General features: G+C 38.1%; 2 protein-coding genes across 2 annotated transcripts in view; both read right to left on the bottom strand.

Annotated features, from left to right (window-relative positions):
* Positions 1-1,899: 1,899 nt before the first annotated feature.
* Positions 1,900-9,582, bottom strand: LOC120805141 (tumor necrosis factor ligand superfamily member 15-like). The gene is made up of 4 exons (XM_040155059.1): positions 9,176-9,582; positions 7,231-7,261; positions 7,033-7,092; positions 1,900-5,664 (listed from the first exon to the last, which is right to left on the bottom strand). The coding sequence occupies exons 1-4, from the start codon at positions 9,443-9,445 to the stop codon at positions 5,246-5,248; spliced, it is 780 nt and encodes a 259-aa protein (XP_040010993.1). The 5' UTR covers positions 9,446-9,582; the 3' UTR covers positions 1,900-5,245.
* A 2,065-nt stretch (positions 9,583-11,647) lies between these two features.
* Positions 11,648-20,635, bottom strand: part of si:ch211-158d24.2 (multiple epidermal growth factor-like domains protein 9) — a 38,462-nt gene continuing 29,474 nt past the window's right edge. Inside the window, exons 5-6 of the mRNA XM_040155058.1 lie at positions 15,325-15,594; positions 11,648-13,810 (exon numbers count right to left, since the gene is read on the bottom strand). Of these exons, the coding sequence (XP_040010992.1) occupies positions 13,284-13,810; positions 15,325-15,594 (797 nt within the window). The 3' untranslated portion in view covers positions 11,648-13,283. The remainder of the gene's footprint in view (positions 13,811-15,324; positions 15,595-20,635) is intronic.

Raw genomic sequence — 20,635 nt, 5'->3', positions numbered from 1 at the left:
AGGGTGCTGTTTTCCTTATGGGCTTCATTTCATTGCCTATTAACAAACTAATGCACTGCATTCCCAAAGAGCTCTAATTTGATTTGTCTGTCCATTATTATTCCAGAAAGCCTGGGGCTTAACTATGAAAGTTTTTACAAACATTAGTCTTGCCTTTTTGTGCCTTTCTTTCACTAGTGGTGTCCTCCTTGGCCTTTGCCTATGAAGCCCTATTTAGTTTGGTGTGCAGCGTATGGTTCAGGCTGAAACCACCACTCCAGATTTCTCCAGGTCAGCTTGAAGCTCTTTAGATGTCCTGGGGTGTTTTTTCCACAATTCGCATCAACCTCCGCAGACTTCTCTCCTTCAGTTTGTTCTTAGTGTCACATCCTGGAAGTGTCTTAACAGTTTTATGACAGTGAAACTTCTTGATAACATTACGAAGTTGAAACGGGGATTGGCGATTGATTGCCTTGTAGCCCTTGGAATTGTTATGTTTTTTGATAATTTTCCTGATGGTCTCAGACAGCTCTCTTGTCTTCAACATTGTGAAAAAGAAACTGGGAAAAAAATCAGCCCCTTTTTATGAAGTAAAACCATCATTCATTGGTTAATTCAGGTCATGTGAACTCTGAAAATTAAGCACAGGTGAGTCTTATCTGTTTTTTATTTTGTTTGAGGAACTAATTTAAATTCACCAAAAAGGTGCCAATAAATGTGTCAAGTGTACATTTTATGTCTGTATTTTTTTATTCCAGTATATAAAGCACTTTTTGTTGTTGTTCAGTGACTTTGGAATTTTATTAAATATTCTGATTATACAAAATTGGTTACTTTGTGTGTTTTGGGTAGGGGAAGGTCAGTCTAGAAAAGAATTAGGTAAACATAATCTTGTTAAGGATGTCCATGAAAGGGTTCACCTTATGATTACAAACATCATTTAAAAGATCATTTAAAACCCCCCTAATCTTACATTTTGTAGTAATGGAAACTGGATTTTTTGCGTTTGACTCATTACATGAAAATCTGTAATAAGAAAAAAACATAAATTTGAGGACAAACTTAAATGGAAAAAGGTTCTATTTCTGACCCGTTTTTCGTTTTCCCATTCTCATTTCAGAATAGCAAATCAATTGACACCAAGGTACACAGCTTCTTAAAGTACCGAGCTTGGCAATACAATGAAATACAAGTCCCTCAGCTTGCCCAATAGGCCACTTGGAAAGACCAAACATCCTGAATATCCAAAGGAAAATTCCATGACTGTGAGCAAAAGCTTAATAAGCAGCCAGGATAGGCGGAACAAAGTTTAAAAAAAAAAAAAAAAAAAAAAATTCCAGAATGTGATTCATATTGATGAGTAAGTGGTCATGGGTTGCCCAAAATCTGCTCAGGAACTGTGAACTGCCTACGGGAAACCATACTGCAACAATGTTATGACTATAAACAGGCTGTTGACCCACAGTGACTACTGAGTATAATAACAAGGGTTGTCGTACGGTAGGTGCTACTAAACACTAGAAATCTTCCCTCTGTCATCCAGGAATGGTTTTGTCAGGACAAGGGATAATATGAACTGACAACATGAAAATAATGAAGCCATTTACTCTCCTGTTTCTCTGACTTATGGTTTTCTTCAACTTCAACTGTGGAGAAGTTTGGCTCTTGGGAACAAAATCAAAATCCCCAAACCGAGCAACTAGAATGAAAAACATTTGGGATATTGGGGGAATGCCTCAAGAATTAAGGCAAAAAAATTTACTCACACATTTTACTCCCCACTGACAGAAGGATATAGCTTAGTATTTTGTCATTAAAGTTTTTTAAATAGATTTTTCTTTTAGTAGAACATACACAATTACAAATATAAAAATTCACAAATTATATGTGATCATTTCTTTCAAAGTAGGAAAAAAGTCAATTTGCATAGCACCAACTCAGAGAAAATAGTGCCCAAGCAATGAATTAAATAATTAAATTTTAAAAAACAAAACAAACCCCCCCCACACGTTTAGACTTGTTACATAGGTTTATATAGGCATACATGTACAACAGAGCTTTACAATTAAAACAAACAAACAAACAAAGAGAAAAACCCTTTCCATATATTTTTATCAGTTTACAATGAACCCCATGGTGAAAAAAGTCAAATTCATTCAAACACAAATACAGCATTGGTATAATGATCCCTTTGTAATCCATCACCACATTTACAGCAGAGTATTCTAAAGTTCCTCCAGCATCTTGAGTCAGACATGCAACCAGCTCTGAGCCATCATCTCTCAGACAGAGCTGACAGATCTTTGGTATAGGTTTTCTCCACATTGCATGCACTTTCATGTGTTTTTCATTTCCAGCACATTCTTTTTAATAGGTAAGTTTTACAACAGGTGTAATACACTATCAATGAATTGAGTGTAAAATTTGCCCTTTCCTGGATTGGAAAAATCCTCCTGTTTACACCATTACCCCTTAAGACTGACAGCATGTTTGGGTGAAGTGCACACTGCTCATGTGAACATATTGCGGTTTTAAATGTGATTATACATAGTTTTGAATGCAACATGATTTACCACATTTCTTGAAAACACATTTATGGTGGCACTGGAAAGGCCAACTCAAACTTCAAAGCATAAAAAAGAAGTATAACTTTTTTGTTAGAGGTGTTTAACACGATTAGACAGACTGTACAGATTCAATTTAATCATTATGTGATACAAGATTGTATAATGAAGATGTAGTCAGATGTAGTCCCTCTATGCTACTTACAAAAACAAAAGTTATGTAAATGAAGGAATAAATAATCACGTCATAAAAATAAAACTATTTTCATGGTGGAGCGTGGGGGATGAGTTCAGTTGTCTCACAGCCTGAGAAAAGAAACTGCTCTGGTGGTGCAGCACGGATACCTCTGTACCATTTGCTAGATGGCAGCAGGATGAACAGGCTGTAGTTGGGGTGGGTATTGTCTTTTAATATCCTTTAGTCTCTGCACAGGCACCTCTCCTCACCGATATCACTAATGATCAGCATCATTGATCAGTACCATCACCGAGTGGTAGATGGGTACCAGTGATGTTCTGGGCGGTTTTAATCAACCGCTGCAGAACCTTCCTGCCCTGGGCTGTGCACATCCCATGCCAGTTTGTGATGTTGCCAGTTAGAATGTTTTCTATTACTCCTCTGTAAAAGTTAACAAGAACTCGGCATGGGAATTTAGCTTCATTAAGTTTCCCTAAGAAGTACAGTTATTTCTAAGCTTTCTTTACCACGGTGGAGATGTGTGATGACCATATCAGGTCCTCTGTGATGTTGATTGATTGATACCACAAACATGTTACCATGGCAGCAGGACTGTGTGGGCAAGGGCTGGGTTTACGTATGATAGTCTGCCAGTAACTCTGCACTGTTCACTACTCTTTCAAACCTTGCTTATCAAACCCACTGAGTTGTGTATAACAACACATTGTAACGCATGTACAAATAATAACACAGAATGATTCAGCCTTTATGCTATTACTAACCAGAGAGGCTTACACACTTCCTCTGGACTGTTTATTCAAATTACAATAATGATGTCTTCTAAATAACCAATGTTGTCCGACAGATTCAGATAAGAACATGCTTGTGAGATAAAATTTACATGGTACTATAGTAAAAATGACCAATTGCTTGACTTCACTTAATACTAATGATACAAGTGTTACACCAAAATCTGTGACTCTTTAGATTCTACAACTTTACAATAAAATGACTAATGGGCTGGCCAGATGACAAAAATATTTTTGCCTTTATTCCTCTGCTGATTTTCTGCTATTTTCTCTAGCTCTAATCCTTCCCATCACTTCTGCTTTCCCATGCTGTCAAAGGTCCTTTCATTCACAAATTCATGTGTCATCATATCTGGCTAATTATCTTTCTGCCCATGTTCCTCAAGACAGTCTGTCCTTGAATGCTACTCTATAAATATCATTACAGCCTTCCCACTCAGGCTTTGGATTTGGTCTTACAGTATTTCCTGTCTTCACGGCTCTATGTGCTAGGAAGACCGTTCGAAAGGCTAATTCATTTAGTGTTAGTTGGACAACATTTTGGGCTGTGGCGATGTTTGCTTATTGGTTGGACACAGGCCAACATCAACATGTTTTAATGACTGCATTTGGAGTCATTTATTCCCTGGAGTCCTACATATATAACAACACAGCCATGCTTGGTACAGTACAGTAGTCTTTAAAAGTGGGGAAAAACTCAAGGATGGTGGCCTAACAAATATGGCATGATTTGATCAATCTGGAGTCTGTCCAACATTTTAGAGCAGGATATCTCTCCAAAACAAGGCCTTTATAGCCCCAACAACAGCACAAAACTAACATTAGGAATTCTGCAAAATAAGCTGTGGAATTTCATATTCCCCAGAGAATGAAACCTAATGGTTAAGGTGACCCTCTGAATTTTTCAGTTGTAAACAATTAATATTAAAATCTGATAACCACATTGCCATGATATATCTGAGCACTTTCATGCTCCCAAGGGAATAAACCTTTTCTATTTTTTCTTGTGCCATTGTCAAGACGGCAGATCAATCTGTCCATTATCTTTTGGTTTACTGATTTTTTTACTCTTTAAAATGTCAGAAAATACTTTAAAAGGCCCATCACTATTTTCAGAACCCAAGGTTCACATTCTACTGTGAATCAGAATCATATTCAATGTTATAAAACACAGATTTTCACCTATAAGAAGATTGAATTATTTTTTTCTTGATTAATAAACTCCTTTTTTCAAAATAGTTGATTCATTTTCTGGTGATCACTTAAATGACTAATTGTTTCTGCACTAAAGATCATGACAAAACGCCTATTTTTATTCCAAACATATAAGTTATGATATATTTATTACAGTTGGCAGTGCTTATTTTGTCAAAAGGCTATGGAGTTACAAATGTTAGGGATGTTCTTAGGAAATATACAAACTTTCTGAGATGATGTATCATAGTAGAATAATTGCTAAGGCAGCAGTATGTCTCTGTGAGCTGTTATTAATGAGTTAGCAGCTAATATTTTCAATGAGATAAAGCAAACCTGCTTTCGAACAGATACTAGTAGCTTCTTGCTGTTGCAAATTCATCTGTGGGTTTAGACTTTTCATTAGCTGTAATAGTAGAAGGAAACCATAACTATACTGGCTTCCTCTCTTAAGTTTTAATGAAGTGGAAGGTGCAATCAACATCATTATTAATTTAGGTGTTTCTAACTGTCTGATCAGATTACTGAGGCAGAAGTTCAGCACCAAAGAACACTAGGTCTTCTTGGTTAACAATATGTTCAGAGTGCGCTGATTTCACGCGTAGTCTACTGTTAGCCTCCAGGGAAAATGAGCCAGCTGTATAGAGGGTTTTACGCCAATGCTCCATGCTGCAACTCACTGTGTCGAATGATGACAGGATAAGCACATTGTCATTGTAACTATCCGCGATACGAAACACGTTGATGGTGAGTCTAACATCTCGATCGCACTTAGGGCCGAGCTTACTCTCATAGGTGATCTGCAGGAAGACTCTGTAGATGCCGTTTCTTGGCACCACAAGGTTCCCACCAGAGTAGTTGAAACCTCCATGACAGTGGGCATTTCCTTTCTTACTCTCCCATTGAAGGTATTCCCCATCAATGTTACTGCCATCTGGAGCTTAGGATAAGAGCAGAAAGACAAAAATTAGATTATATATATATATATATATATATATTGTGTGTGTGTGTGTCCTTTTTTATTTCCATCTTTTACACATTTCAAAATAACAAAAAAAGGAAAGGAAAAGGGACAAAAACAAAAGTTTGGGCACCCTGCATGGTACATACTTCCTAACCCCCCCTTTGGTAAGCATCACAGCTGTCTTTCATTTCTTGTTTGGGGGATTTTCACCAATTCTACCTTGCAAAAGGCTGCTAGTTCTGTGAGATTTTTGGCTGTCTTCCATGCACTGCTCTTTTGAGGTCTATCGACAGATTTTCAATGATGTTTAGGTCGGGGGACTGCGAGGGCCATGGTCAAACTTCAACTTGCACCTCTTGAGGGAGTCCATTGTGGATTTTGAGGTGTTTAGCATCGTTATCCTGTTGTAGAAGCCATCATCTCTTCATCTTCAGCTTTTACAGACCAAAATTTTGACCAGGGGTGCCCAAACTTTTCCATGCCACTGTATCTTTTCATTAACTCCTTTCCTTTCCTTTCATTTCCTTTCTCCTTACTTCCTCCAGTGGTTTCATTGTAACCACTCACCATCACTTGTCCTCACTATCAAACAAGGGGTAAAGACAGACATGTAGGCAAAAACAAACAGAATGTTGGAAAAAAAATTAACTTCTGGGGATTGTAGAAGCAACCTTTTTTCCTGTCTATTTTTATGACTGTGCCAAAAGATGGTCACATCTTTTGATCACTATTATGATCTGTCTGTTTTGTTTTCTTCAAGACTGTCTCCATTTATCAGGTGTGGGTCAAAGCAAAAAATGCTCCTGATAGGAGAGCTGCAGCTTTCTACTGTGTGACCAGTTGTGAATCATAAGCCGCATTACTGAAAGTCACTGGTCCAGTGTGAGATGATTCATAACTCTTACAGTATACTTGTGGCAGAGCATTTTCCTTGGCAAGCTTTTTTAAGTCTTCTTTGTGACCCCAGTCAAAAGAATCCAAGCTCTCTGTATTACAGCCTATGCGTGCAACATAGACAAACTAATACAGTCTGTATAGTATGATTACATAGTTCAAAATGCAAAATATTATAATCGATAGGTTCATTTAGTTTACATATGTAACACCATATGTTATGTAACACCAACATTTATAGACAATTACAGTCTTTGTTGTATATTTTGAAACTGGTTTCCTGTATTTACTGCACAATTGTTTTTCTAGTTTCTTATAATAGAAGTTGCAGTAAAATTAGCAGGTATATTTTTAGCCTATACAATCCTAGTGGGAACCAAACATTATTGCCTTTCTACAGTAAAACCCTAATCTTGCAAAAAACCTTGCACTAATGCACAAATGTTTTACCTGTTAACATGGCGCTTGGATTTTTGAAGTCCATAAACTGCTGCTGTTTGACGCTGACACCTTCAAGAGAGGTAAAAAATTGATGATTTACACATCGATGAATGATTGCTTTTACACTTTTACTAGCCCAATTTCTCTTTCCTGGCCTGAAATCCAGACAGCCTGTAATCTCACTAGATGATTGAACAAGATATTTACCTGATGAATGGCTGTCAGGCTGCTTCATGGGCTGTAAGGAAACAAACACTTTCTTAGCAACATTTATTATAACTAATGTCATGAAACAAGAAATTACAACAACACAGACAAAAATACCTACTACAATACAATAAATGCAAATTATAAAGTATAATATTTAAACACATGTGACCTAACAACAGTGTATTTAAATATTGTTACTACTCGATTGAACTACTGCAGGAGCAGAACAATATTAACATAACATTATTATGGAATACAACAATATCTATAGGCTGGTAAGAAACTAACTAAGGATTTAAATTTACAGTACATGTACAGTATTATGCACAGGCTAATTTGGCTCCAGGAAACACATGCTGTGTCTGAGGCATAAAGTGGTCATATACAGTACTAAAGTACAGTGCGAATGTCTTGTTGTGGGGAAAACCAAAATGCTTTAGTAGGAGGAAGGATTACATTGTTCTAACTAGGACAAGGCCAGCTAAATGTAAATCAGAGGCAAATGTCCTGGCAGCCCATGCCAGTGAGGTAGGCTAATAGAGCATAGAAAAGAAGCCATAGTCTAATGAGAAACTAACATGTGGGGAGTGTCTCTTTCCCTTTAAGCACTTTTTGGAGGACCAATATTAAGTTATTTTCGGCCAATTATCTTTTTTAAACTGGCAGAAATGGCTCATTATGGAAGCGGGCATCATTATGCCTTGCTGCATACAACCTGCCTGAATTGCATTAGGCAAAGAAGAATTGGGAAAAGTGTATTGTTACTAAACAATGAAACCAACAAAAATGACAAGATAGCTTTGTGAAAAATTAGGGCCACGTGCGAACTTTTTGAAACATTTTTTCAGAATTCTGACTTTAAAGATGTAATTAAAGTCAAAATTCGGACTTTAAAGACTTTAAACTCGGAGGTCTGACTTTTTTCTTTTATTTTTGAGGTATATGGTTTAAATATGCAGAAATAGATTTATGTGTTATCATAGAGGCCCTAGAAAGGGGGGACTCAGAGGGGGCCTCGCAATCCGAAAAGGGAGGTAAAACTTTATGACTAAAACATATTTTGGTGACGTGTCTTAGGAAGACAACTGCCTTATTTAAGAGTCGGTGGTCAAGACTGAGTTGGAGAGTGGTTCATACCCTCTCACAAGCAGATCTGCAGATGTTTGATTTGACGCTGTACTTCTTTGTAATAAACCTTTATATGCAATCCAGACGGTGTCGGCGGAGTCTCATTCATCCTTTTCACATCATCATCACCACCTAATAAACTACAATTTCCCCCCTCAGAATTCTGATAATTCAATTTTTTTCCACAAATAATTTTTTCCCATGTGGCCCTAATCCTCTTCCTTCGCTTTATCTTGTCGTTCTCCAACTCTATTTTAAAACTTATTAAAAGCGCTTAAGAAAAAAAATCGTGTCAATCTCTTGTGGATAGGTAATAGTGCTTACTTTGTACTGCCGTAACTGCATTTTTGTCAACACAAAGCAAAAAAGGTTTGCGTGAGCAGAAGTTGCGAGCAAGCACGCGCACACAGCTTAGTGAACACCTGCTTCGCTTTAATGCGCGTGTGGCTGAGAAAATGGCTCAGAAACCATGGATCATTTCATGAAACTTCCGTTGCCAGAGCACTTTGATCCAGCTATTAGCTAACTTTAGCAAACACCGCAACAGGAAATAAACTTCGACCTGCTTAGAAAACTTAAAGAACGTAAATATCTGAACGATTTTCTATTAGCAGCGTTTTTCTGCTGTATATAGCAGCACATTCAATGAGGTATCGACAAGTTGCATGGTTTAATAAACTAGAAATTAATAATCAGATGCCTCAGTATGTTGTACATAAGTAATTTAAAAACAATAATATTTTTGGCCAGCCATTAGCAACTACAGCGCCTGTTAACTGAAGGACCACGGAATATTCAGGAGTATAAATGTTACCTGGCTGTCCGGTGACTGATGACCTCGCCCTTTAAGTACAACCGTGACCAGTAAAGCCAGAGCAGCTAAAACCAGTAGAAGGAGCGCCACGGCTAAAAACCGAGCCATTCGCTGTAATCGTGACTCTTTCTGGCGGAGAAGCTGAATCAAAGTGTTTTGCCGATGAAGTCCTGCCTCCCTCTCGCAGCAGCAGCAGCAGCTGTCGTCTTCCTCCATGCCGATGGTTTCCCATTCACGGATCAGTCGCCGGCTCCCATCCAACGTCTCCATTTATCAGCGTGGTGTCGCCCACGTTGAAAACCACTGCACTGGTAGGGAGTCTCGATTTAACCGAGTTTCACTGAGTTTCGAGATTCAAACACGAACTTCCTCTTTCTGAGGTTAGTTTTCCATAGACTACAGACAAACGTCTGTAGTCTTCATCTTCAGCATGAGACACAATATGGCCCGCAACAGCTCCTATACTCCCACTCGAAATAGTTTTGATCATCTTGGCTCGAATAGCAGATGCACACCCAAAACACAACAAAGGACAAAGAAAGGGAAACTAACTTTGGAGAAGTTTTTACTGTCCCATATCACGACGTGACATAGCCTATCCCTCACTTTTCAGCTACTCGGTGAGGGAGGGGAAGAGCCACCATTAGTAACACAGATACATAGGGTAACTAGACTACATTACTGTCTTTGTTGTTAATGAAGAGTGTAATCAGCCAATATAACATCAAACTATCAGTCCCTGCCCCTAGATCCACTTCTTATTAATGGGGACTGTCCAGACAAAAAAACAACAACAACAAAAAAAACCCCAACACTGTAAACTTCATAGCTGTCAAAGCGAAAATGTTGAATTAATCTGTAGCTGAAAGAAGTCATTAAAAACATTACTTCCAATTTGGCTGTCATTGCAGCCACATGGGCTAGTCATCATAATAAATGCATAGCAGCAGCATGTTACAGCTTTAAGCAGTATGACACAACATTTTCATGACATATTTCCAAAGAACATTATGCAATATTAAGGTCAAATAGCATCAACTGGAGAAGCAGCAGTGACAAAAACATAAAATTATACAATGTAGCAATACATTAGCAGTCTATCACAAAATCTGGTATAACAAACATAAAAAACTGTAGTTTACATCATCAAAAAAGAACTGTGACAAAAAGAACCACACACCTCTTGACTGTCAACAACAACTAGTAAGTCTGGCAAATCTTTCAAATCTCTACTCCATAAACATGGCTTTGGGTTTGGAGAAGTATTTACCATCAGGCAAAAAAACAACCTGTGACAACCATGATAAGAGACAAACAAATTGTGAGATAAAGTTAGACTGCCTCCGCTGCCTCCCCAGACAGCAGATTTAACTATATCTATCTATAATATAACTGGATTGGAAGTTAAATATCATCTTCTTCATACGTTCATACCTGAAAAAGCTAGAGGCTTCTCTCTCTACATTACTCACACATTCTATCAAACCAACCTTCAACCTCTATGACAGATATTTGTTTAGTATATTTGGCATGAAATGTATTAATACATTAAATAATACATTTGCATTGTGTAGAGGTAAGTGTCTATTACTATAAAACCTATCCTCAATGCTCTTGAAAGGAACGTCATTCTCAAACTCACAACACCTTGGCAAGTCCCCAAAAAAAAAAAAAAAAAAAAATTGAAATAAGCCAATATTCCTCCAGTATTAGTTGTACAACTGGCCAGAAAATTTAGACCACATTGGAAACAGAAATGCTGTAATATTAACAAAAAAAGTATGCATGGTCCCTTCTGCAGTTTAATAGCATGGCATCAACAGCAACAAGGTGTGTGTGCCTCAAACGGTGAATCACACACCATTCAGTTGGGTAACAGGCTGGATGTCACATTAAAAGGTTGGGTTATCAGAATAATGAGTAAAGCCTGCAGTTGTGACTGAGAAGGGGAGATCATGGGCAATGGTGATCGTGAGCGATGGCCAAGTAATGGCAAAGAATTTAACAGCGGTCAGCCTGTAAATGTAAACCTTGTTCTGCATAAAATAAGGTGTAAACAGGAGAGGGGCAACATGTGAGATTTAAAAATCTGCAGAATCAGTGTAGATGAGAAAATAACTAATACATCATTATTTTAAAGCCCCCCACCACTCAAAAATGTCTCTTGCTTAATGCAACTTGTTTTCACATTCATCTGCTGTAAGGGGAAAAGTTCTCTTTGATCACTTTAAACCTCGCAACTTAACACAAGTATGAATGGAGGAGCTTGAAACCTCGAGTTCATGAGCCCTTAGAATGGACTTTACAATAGAGTAGACATCTTGTGTCCAGCTGTTAAATGTTTGAAATGAACATTTACATATTCATAAACTCTGTTTTTTTTTTCCAATGAGTGAGAAGAAGTAGATGTAATTTTAACATTTTTTTAAGAAATAAAAAATTTTTGGGAAAAAAAAAACATCAGGAACAATTGTTACTCCAAGCAGAATATCTCTATGTGTCTTCAAACACCTCTAGAGGGGATTTTTAAAATGTGGCAGTGACTTAAATTAAAGATATGTGAGAAATGCAAAGACAAGAGTTAAACCAATTTTTATTTGAGAGTTAGCTCCGACGTTGGTGTATTATTTACATCATTTAATTCTTTGTTCTAAATTCTGGGTGGTGCTTTTTAGTCCTGCAGTTGCATATATGGCCAAGTCCACTGATAATAAGAAATAAAAATAAAGAGTGAAAGAGTGAAAGGTTGGGGGCTTGTTGAGTGTACACACAGTATTCTACCTGTACATTAGTGTTACTATTCACATTCATCTGTACAGTAATCATATTTACAGTGATCACATTAGGGAAGGAGCCAGTACCTGAGGAGTTAGTTCCATAATTCGCTTTACTCATTCACAATGGTTAAAAGAAGCACACCCAACCAATGGCAACCTAAACAACACAGAAAACACAGGATCCATGTCCAGGATCAGGTGTGAAGCCTTCAAGTGCATTGATTGTACAGCAACTCACTGTTCTAGCTGATGCAACTTGACAGTACGATAACAATGACCAGTAGGCTGAGGATTTTTTACAATGTGCAGGCTGGTAACAACAGTATCATTACAATACTCTTATGTTTTAGACATCAAATGGTCCTAACATCTGAGACTGAGTCACAGAACCAAACCTCTACATACACATGTGTGAAGCATTTTTCAAATGGTTTTTTTCAACTTTTGCTGAGGTAGGCAGCAAAGAGCAGATTAGATTACGAGCAGATTATGGCAGTTTACGCAAGACCTGCAGTAGTGCCAAATGTGAGAGTTTATACATGGTAGTTGTAGTATCTTTAAAAGAAACACTCCTCTTAGATACTTCAGGTGAGCTGGCACACTTTAACAAAAAGGAAGGTATAAACAAAAGATGAGGTTGTTAAAATATTTGTGCCAGCAGCCCTCATCTTCCCTTATGACTCTCCAAAATACATAAACTATACATAAGAACATACTGGGTAATTCAAATTATCATTCGACAGCACATAAGATAAAACACCATGAATAAACACATCTTACATGTAAAATTTCTTCCCAAGGATGAAATGTTGACCAATAAATAAGAACTGAATAAAAATTAATTAAATAACAATCATTGTCTCATTTTAAGATCACTGTTCCACGTGATCCAGTTATAACTTAAACAGTCAAAAGTCCATTTTAGAAAATATCTGAAATGTTAGGCTCCTGTAAGTTCTCTAACTGGTGTTCTCTAACAGGTATATGCTTTGCACCTGTCTCATGAGATGCCAATTACCTAACTAATCTGCACATTAATGCCTTCTCAGGCAAAATATAAACAACACCCTTATTTCTTTGGATCCTTTTCACTGATCACCCATTCCACACAAAATCATATCAAAAAAGGAAAAAGTTTCAAGTGGAAATTCTTTCATATCTTTGATCATATCTGCTTGATCGCACTGTCAGTTTGCCAAGTGTTGTGAAGTGTCATAGCTGAGCAGGGTAACAATAAGCAGTCATACATGAAGGAGCTTTGGATTTGGTACTTTCCAGCAGCTTTGTGTCATCTGTAAATCTGGGTGTCCATCTTGGGGATGGATGGAGTGCTAAGCCTTGTAGCAGTTGCCCTGTGTAGTCAGTGCCAGCTGGCCGTTGGGTGCCACCTCGTTGGTCTCGTCCTCCAGCAGGCCTGACACGTCAGCGTTGGGGATGCTGTCGTGGTAGCTGCTGAAGCTGATGTTGTCCTCTTTCAGTTCTATGGTCCAGAAAGGAGCATTGAGCTTGCGGTTCTGGTACTCCCGGTAGGTGTACACGCCTCCAACAAAGCCCAGCAGCAGCAGCACCACCAGAATGATGACAGCCAGGATGATGATGTTGAACTGTGTCCAGGAGACTTCTGTCAGGGCTGCTGTGGTGTTGTCAGTGGGGCTGCGCAGGCTGGTCAGGAGGGCCTGGCTGGTGGCAGTGGTGGTCAGTGCAGTGCTTGTGTTGCTGCTAGATGTGGAGGCTGGGACGCCTCTTGCTGCAGTGGTGGTCAAAGTGGTGCTTGTGGTATATATGGAAGGGGAGGATGTACTTGATGTGGGGGGCTGTGTTGTGGCTGTATCTGCTGGTGTGGGAATAGGCTGGGGTGCTGACAAGAGAAAAGCAATGAAAACATTAGTGAATATCTAAAGATTTTACTTCACAACTTTGATAAATTCACAAGTTTTTTTAGTCCAATTCAATGATGGCCTGTAAATAATGAATAAGTAACAGTGCTGGGGTAGACTCCAGGTTGTTGATGTATAATAAAAGTAACTTGTGACACCTAGTGGCAAAGAGATATAACTACCTTTTACTGCATTCTTTTTTCTTTTCTTTTTTTTTTACAATTATAATCTTGTAAGTAATGATTTTCAGTGACTATCCTCCCTCCAGCATGTCCTCTGCTTGGTGGTGGGGTTGTGTTTTCGTGCCAGTGACTAGTTAGCTGTAGATTGTACATTTGGATTGAATGTATACACTCTAGTCCCAAAGATAAATCAAGAGTTTTGTTCCAAAAGTAGACAAACATCCCTTAATCACTGACTAAATTTAAGACCAAGTTAGCTATTGGCATTTAAAAAGAACCAGAACTGATTGTACTGTATACTGTATCCCTGTGTCCTAATTCCATAATATATACTAATACTACAACGAACACAATATATACTAATGTTGAGAGTGTAGTTAGTATGCTGGAAATTAATGTATGTGAATTTGATTATCCAAAGTGTTTGCCAATGTCAATCAAACTGCAAGTTAAGAACACAACACACCAGTTTAAATGATTTTTAAGCTTTATCCAAAATCACTTGTTCAATACTCCCTATTTAATAGACACACAGTAGTTTACAGTGAGCATTAATTTGAGATTTCAGACACTTATTAATTATAGTCATTTTGCATCATCACTGACAGGTGAAGGTTCGCAAGACATTAATTTTCACACCTATTAAATGCAATACATTACATGGTGGGATTGTTGCAGAATGTACATGCCATGGACACTACTTTTTTATTCCATGATGTCCTTCTTTGAGGATGCTATGGAGCAGAGATTTCACACTCAGACTTTGGAAACTCAAAATATTAAAACTATTAAAATTTCTGCTGTGAGAAAAATTCACACTGCAAAACTCTGCTCTAGACCCCAACAAACTGTTTTTTTACTTATTTCAGTTTTTGTGAAGTATTGGAAATATTCAAGCTTTGTTTTTAAGCAAAATGTAGAGAGAAAGAACCTCTTCCTAAAATGAATTATTTTGAACAAAAATCTAATTTATCAAAAAATAAATAAGTAGATCTAATAATAAATGCATTAAATCTGCTAGGGGAGAAGCTATTACATAATCTACTGATCTTTCTCTCAGCTGTGTCAGTGTTTTGCCAGTTCCATGACCCTAATATTGGGCATGCTGGTTTAAAGCCATAGCTTAGTGGGACACTGTAATGGAATAGAGCCATTGTAGATTATATTAGTATATAGTATAATTGTGCTTTTCCTGTTATGACGGGTCAAAGATCTATTATTTTTCTTATTTGTTTTCTGAGCTGTTGAACCAGTGCCCTACTGTGTGAACAGGTAAGTAGCTAATGAAACAGTATGATGGGGTTCAGTCTTACTTGGACGGGTGCAGTTACGTGCTCGGGCATCCCCTATGTATGCAGGAGCACAGAGCTGGCACTGGGGGCCGGTGGTGTTGTTGATGCAGCGGAAGCAGTGGCCAGTGTCAGGGTGACAGAGCTGGGCGGGGCCCTGAGGGTCTGCATTCCCACTACAGTCACATGGAACACAAGCCCCAGATGTTTTGTAGAAGCCGGCACTGCACTTGTCACACTGCGGGCCACTGTAATGGGGGAGGCACTGGTCACACCCTGGGGAGCCGGTGGAATCTGCACAAGAATAGACAAAGATAAAACTCAGCTCGTGATCATTGCTTATGAGGTAGTTACAAGGCTAGGCAAATGTTAACCTCTAGGCCTAGCAAAATGACTTTTCAGGACAAAACCATGACCTTTGGCTTTGTTTTCCTCCTGGAATATTCATTTTCAATTTGGTGAAATCAAACTTGATTTCTGATAGATTTGCACAGGATTCAATTTCATACAAAGACACAAATCAGAAAACACATTCTGCTATATTCCTGTTAAGTAATTAATTTGTACCATTCCCTCATATTTTGTGGTCTGTTCGAAGTACTTAACTATCCCTTATCTAAAATGCACCTTTCAAAACTCAATCTTAGCCTCAGCCTTAGTTAATATATCACAAATACAGTGGATAAAATAATTTATTTCATTTTGTATTTTGTGAAAGGTAGTTTAAAAGTTCAGTAATAGCATTTTGTTTGTGTTTTAAACATGCATGTGTTTCGCTTTAGATAAAGGAAACAACACTGTGCTACTAGGTCGCTTATGATGACAGTGTATTGATCTGAGAGAAAGCCATGTTCTATGAGTCTCCACGGGAGTGTTCTTCCCTGTGGATTACAGTGGAAACACAGAAACTGCTGTTATCTCAGGAGGTCATGTCATACACTGGTCTTTCACTATAATAATCAGTGGGTAAAGCACAACATCTAGACTGGCATGGTTAGGGCCATACAAACTAAAAACACATGGTCTTGGAAATGTAGGAATACTGTATACAGATAGTTAACAAATTAAAGGAAAAACCTGAATAGATGAGTGGAGAAACATAGCAAAGATGCAGATGCTTCATACAGTTAAGAGTGAAACCCTTTATCCTATGATTAAAAATATCTATCTTGATGAGAGTGGTCTCTCCTGGGATGCCAGTACCCCCCTCTACATGGCACAAGGGGTCACTGAATGGTTTGCTGAGTATAAAAATGATGCGAATCATACGTTATGTCCTTCACAGTCACCAGATCGCAGCTCATCTGAACACGTAATGGATGGGCTTGTTAGGCAGCACTCTCCACCACCATCATCCAAATACCAAGTGAAGAATGGTGTTCCGTCCTTCCTTTAGAGTTCCGCACACTTGGAGAATCTAACAAGCATCAGTGAAGCTGTTCCGGTGGAACAACACCTTACTAAGACCTTACGTTATGTTGATTTCTCTTTAATTTTTAATTAATTTGTACAAATATATATTTTGAAATAGCCACTGTAATTTAAAGGGGGAAATGTGTAAGAACTGTCAAATTTATACTCCAAACAAATGAGGGGCAGCATATTACCAGAAAGTTGGGGGGTCCACCCCCATCGTATAAAAAGGAAATGCACTCTTTGATCCCAGTTACTTATCAGGACCCGCATTCTTCATTAGAAACACATGTATGCTGTTTCAAGGGTCAGCTTTCTCCTGCAACCTCCCGCCCCTGGTAATATGATGCAATACCTCCTGGCATGTCAGACAGGAACTACAATATGGCAGTACACTACCCTCCCAATGGAAAAATGTCTCAGCAAACTATGCCTAATTATGACAAGTGACAAGCATCAGATATTAGCTTTTGAGAGACATTGTAGAGTCTTAAATCAACTTACAAAATTCTTCCAATTATGCCAAGGCATATGTCCTATTTATCTTATAACTAACTGTTCATGTAATGGTTCCCTTTATTTTACAGCACTTTGTACATTACAACAACAAAATGCTCAACATATAGTCATAAAGTGTACATGAGGTAGTATATAGTAGTAGTAGTTCTAGAAGTAGTAAATGCAGTCCAGCTGCATTAGTAATTGTAAAGTAATTGTGATCACAGTTTTGCTTCCAAAATTACTTGAAGCTGATTCTTTACAATAGTAAGACTTTGCATACAGAACTCCTGGGATGGTGCATCAATTCAAATTCTTCCCATTCAAAGGTAAATGGCAAATCACAGGAATTTGATTCAAGCAAAGTGGAGGGGCAGTTTTACTACACAGGCAACTGGCAACTACTGTTGTAACCACATACAGTTAGGTACATTAGTATTTGGACAGTGACATAATTTTCGTAACTTTGCCTCTGTACATCACCAAAATGGATTTGAAATTAAGCCATCGAGATGTGATTGAAATGTAGACTTTCACCTTTAAGTCAAGGGGTTTAACAAAAATAGTAAAGAGGGAGACGTACCAAAATTATAGCCGGTCACAAAAAAATCACATACACAAACACAGACATTTCTGTCAGCGGTGGGAGGGTTGCAATGAAGTCAGGGGTTTTTCAACTAAAATTTAATGAATAAAAACAGTTAGGTCCATAAGTATTTGGACAGTGACAAGTTTTTGTAATTTTGCCTCTTTATGATACCAGTGAATTGGATGGATGGATTTGAAATGAGGCCATCAAGATGTGATTGAAGTGTAGACTTAAAGTTTTAATTCAAGGGGTTTAACAAAAATATTGCATTTACAGTTCAGGAATACAGACATTTTTAACATAGTCCCTCATTTTCAGATGCTCGAAACTCATTGGACAAACCAATTTAACTATAAATATAAGGATTATTTTTAATACTTGGATGAAAATCCTTTGCAGTCAATGACTGCCTAAAGTCTGGAACCCATGGACATCCCCAAATGATGAGTTTCTTCCCTTGAGATGGCTTTTACTGCAGCCACTTTCAGCTGCTGCTTTTTTGTGGGTCTTTCTGCCCTAAGGATCATGAGCCATTCCTTTCCTTCTCCATATTCTTTTCTTCTCATCATTCTGGTGCAAGTTAATATTGGTTTCATCTGTCCAAAGAATCTTGTTCCAAAACTCGGCAGGCTCTTTTAGCTATTTTCTGGCAAAGTCTATTCTGGCCTTTCTGTTCTTGAATGTTATCAGTTGTTTGCACCTAGAGTATTCACATTCTTGAAGGCATCTCTTAATTGTAGACTTTGATGATACACCTACCTCCTTGAGAGTGTTCTTGACCTAGCTTGATGTTGTGAAGGGGTTTTTCTTCACCAATGAAAGAATTTTGCAATCATCCACTTTAATTGTGTTCTGTGGTCTTCCAGGCCTTTTGGTGTTGCTGAGCTTGCCAGTGCATTCCTTCTTTTTAAGAATGTACCAACTTGTTGATTTGGCCACTCCTAAAGTTTCTGCCATTTGTCTGTTTTTTCAGCCTTCAATGGCCTCCTTAATTTGCATCGACACCTCTTCAGACCGCATATTGAGAGTTCCCATGAACAGCTACCAAATGCAAATTCAAGACTTGGAATCAACTCCAGACCTTTTATCTACTTAATTTCTAATGTAATAATGAGGGAACAGGCCACACCTGGCCACGAAACTGATTGCGAGTCAATTGTCCAATTACTCACGAGCCTCTGAAAATGAGGAACTATGTATAAAAATGGTTGTAAATTCTGAAGTGTTAATGCAATATTTTTATTAAACTCCTTGAAATAAAGCTGAAAGTCTACACTTCAATCACATCTTGATGACTTTGTTTCAAATCCATTGTGATAGTGTACAGAGGCAAAATTACAAAAATTGTGTCACTGTCCAAATACCTAACTGTGTGCAGTTACAACGTCACTTGCCAGTTGCCTGTGTAGTAAAACTGGTCTTGCACAGTGTTCTTGAATCAAAATCCTGTGATTTGTCATTTTACCGTATGTACCTGATCGATATCCTGTGGCTTCATGTTGCGATGTCATTATTACTGAGTTCAGTAATTTCTGGGTACTCAGTTACTCAGTTACTGAGTTCGGTAATAATGTCAGTGTCAGTAAGACAGTACAAATGTAAACGGTAAATCAATTTCAGCCTCATGCACAAGAAAAATAAAAGATCAAGATATAATAGTAAAAAAAGATAAATAATAATAATATTAATTCAAAATACAAAATTCCCATAAACCTTACTTGTACTTTGTTTTGTACTAATTAGTAAATATTGGCATGCCAACGTGCAAAATGAAATGTTGAACATGGTAAATATTATACCCGCTAAACATCAGCACATGAGCAATTGTCACTGTGAGCATGATCTTAGGCACAACCTTACAGAGCTAATAGCATGGCCTTACACTCTTAGTCTTGTTATTTACCACTAAGTAGAATGTGAAATTAAGGCACCTGTCTAGAGTAAACCAGATATATTTTTCCAAAGCCACTCTAGCTCCTCCTAGGGGACCTCGAGGTTTTCCCAGGCCAGATGGGATTTATAATCCCTCAGACATTTCCTATGTCTGCTTTGGGGTCTCCCCATAGAGGGGCACACTCAGAATACCTCCACAAGATGGCATACAGGCTGCCCAAACCACCTCATCTAGTTCACTTCTACTCCTCCTTTCAGATTTTTTCATACTTATTATAGTGGAGGTGTTTGCATGTTTTCATGACCCTAAGATATGTGTAGTTGAAGGCAACAGCCACCTCATATGAGGTGGCTATTGCCTTCAACTATAGATTTTAGATAAAAGGTGGGACTGCCTCAGTATGGGCTCACCAACTACAGAGAAAGGAATAATGATGGAGTGCACTGCCAGTGGGGCAGTGGGACATACTCTAACGGATGAAACTCTGGCTATGGTAAGGTAAAGCAATCTCCCAGAGATGGATAAACAAGACTAGGTCAAAACCTAGTATATGGCTGTACAACTGTTTATCTGTTTGCTTCTCTCCTACTCTCTGGGCTCGCATATACAGTATTTTAATACAGCCAAATTCCAAATAAAGCTGTTTTAAATGTTTTTCTCTTTCTGTTGTCAGACATAGGAACTAGTATGAAATAGGCAAATAGGCACATTAAGACTACATGTCACTGCCATGTCACTTCCAAGCCATTTCCAAGCTCGTGCTCTGCACTACTAAAATTCTGATTTTATAAGCACAACGTCGTCTGACAAAATCGGTAACATACATGTAGTCATATGGCATTCTATTGGTGTAACTTTGTAACTCAGTCAGTCAGTAATCGACATTCACGTTTATTGGGCTGGCTCTACTGTTACAATTCTGATGTATATACTAGCATAAC

The sequence above is a fragment of the Xiphias gladius genome, chromosome 19 (assembly GCF_016859285.1).
Source record: "Xiphias gladius isolate SHS-SW01 ecotype Sanya breed wild chromosome 19, ASM1685928v1, whole genome shotgun sequence".
Lineage (NCBI taxonomy): Eukaryota > Metazoa > Chordata > Actinopteri > Istiophoriformes > Xiphiidae > Xiphias > Xiphias gladius.
Note: the sequence above shows the minus strand (reverse complement) of the source record. Positions and strands in the feature narration are given on the sequence as shown.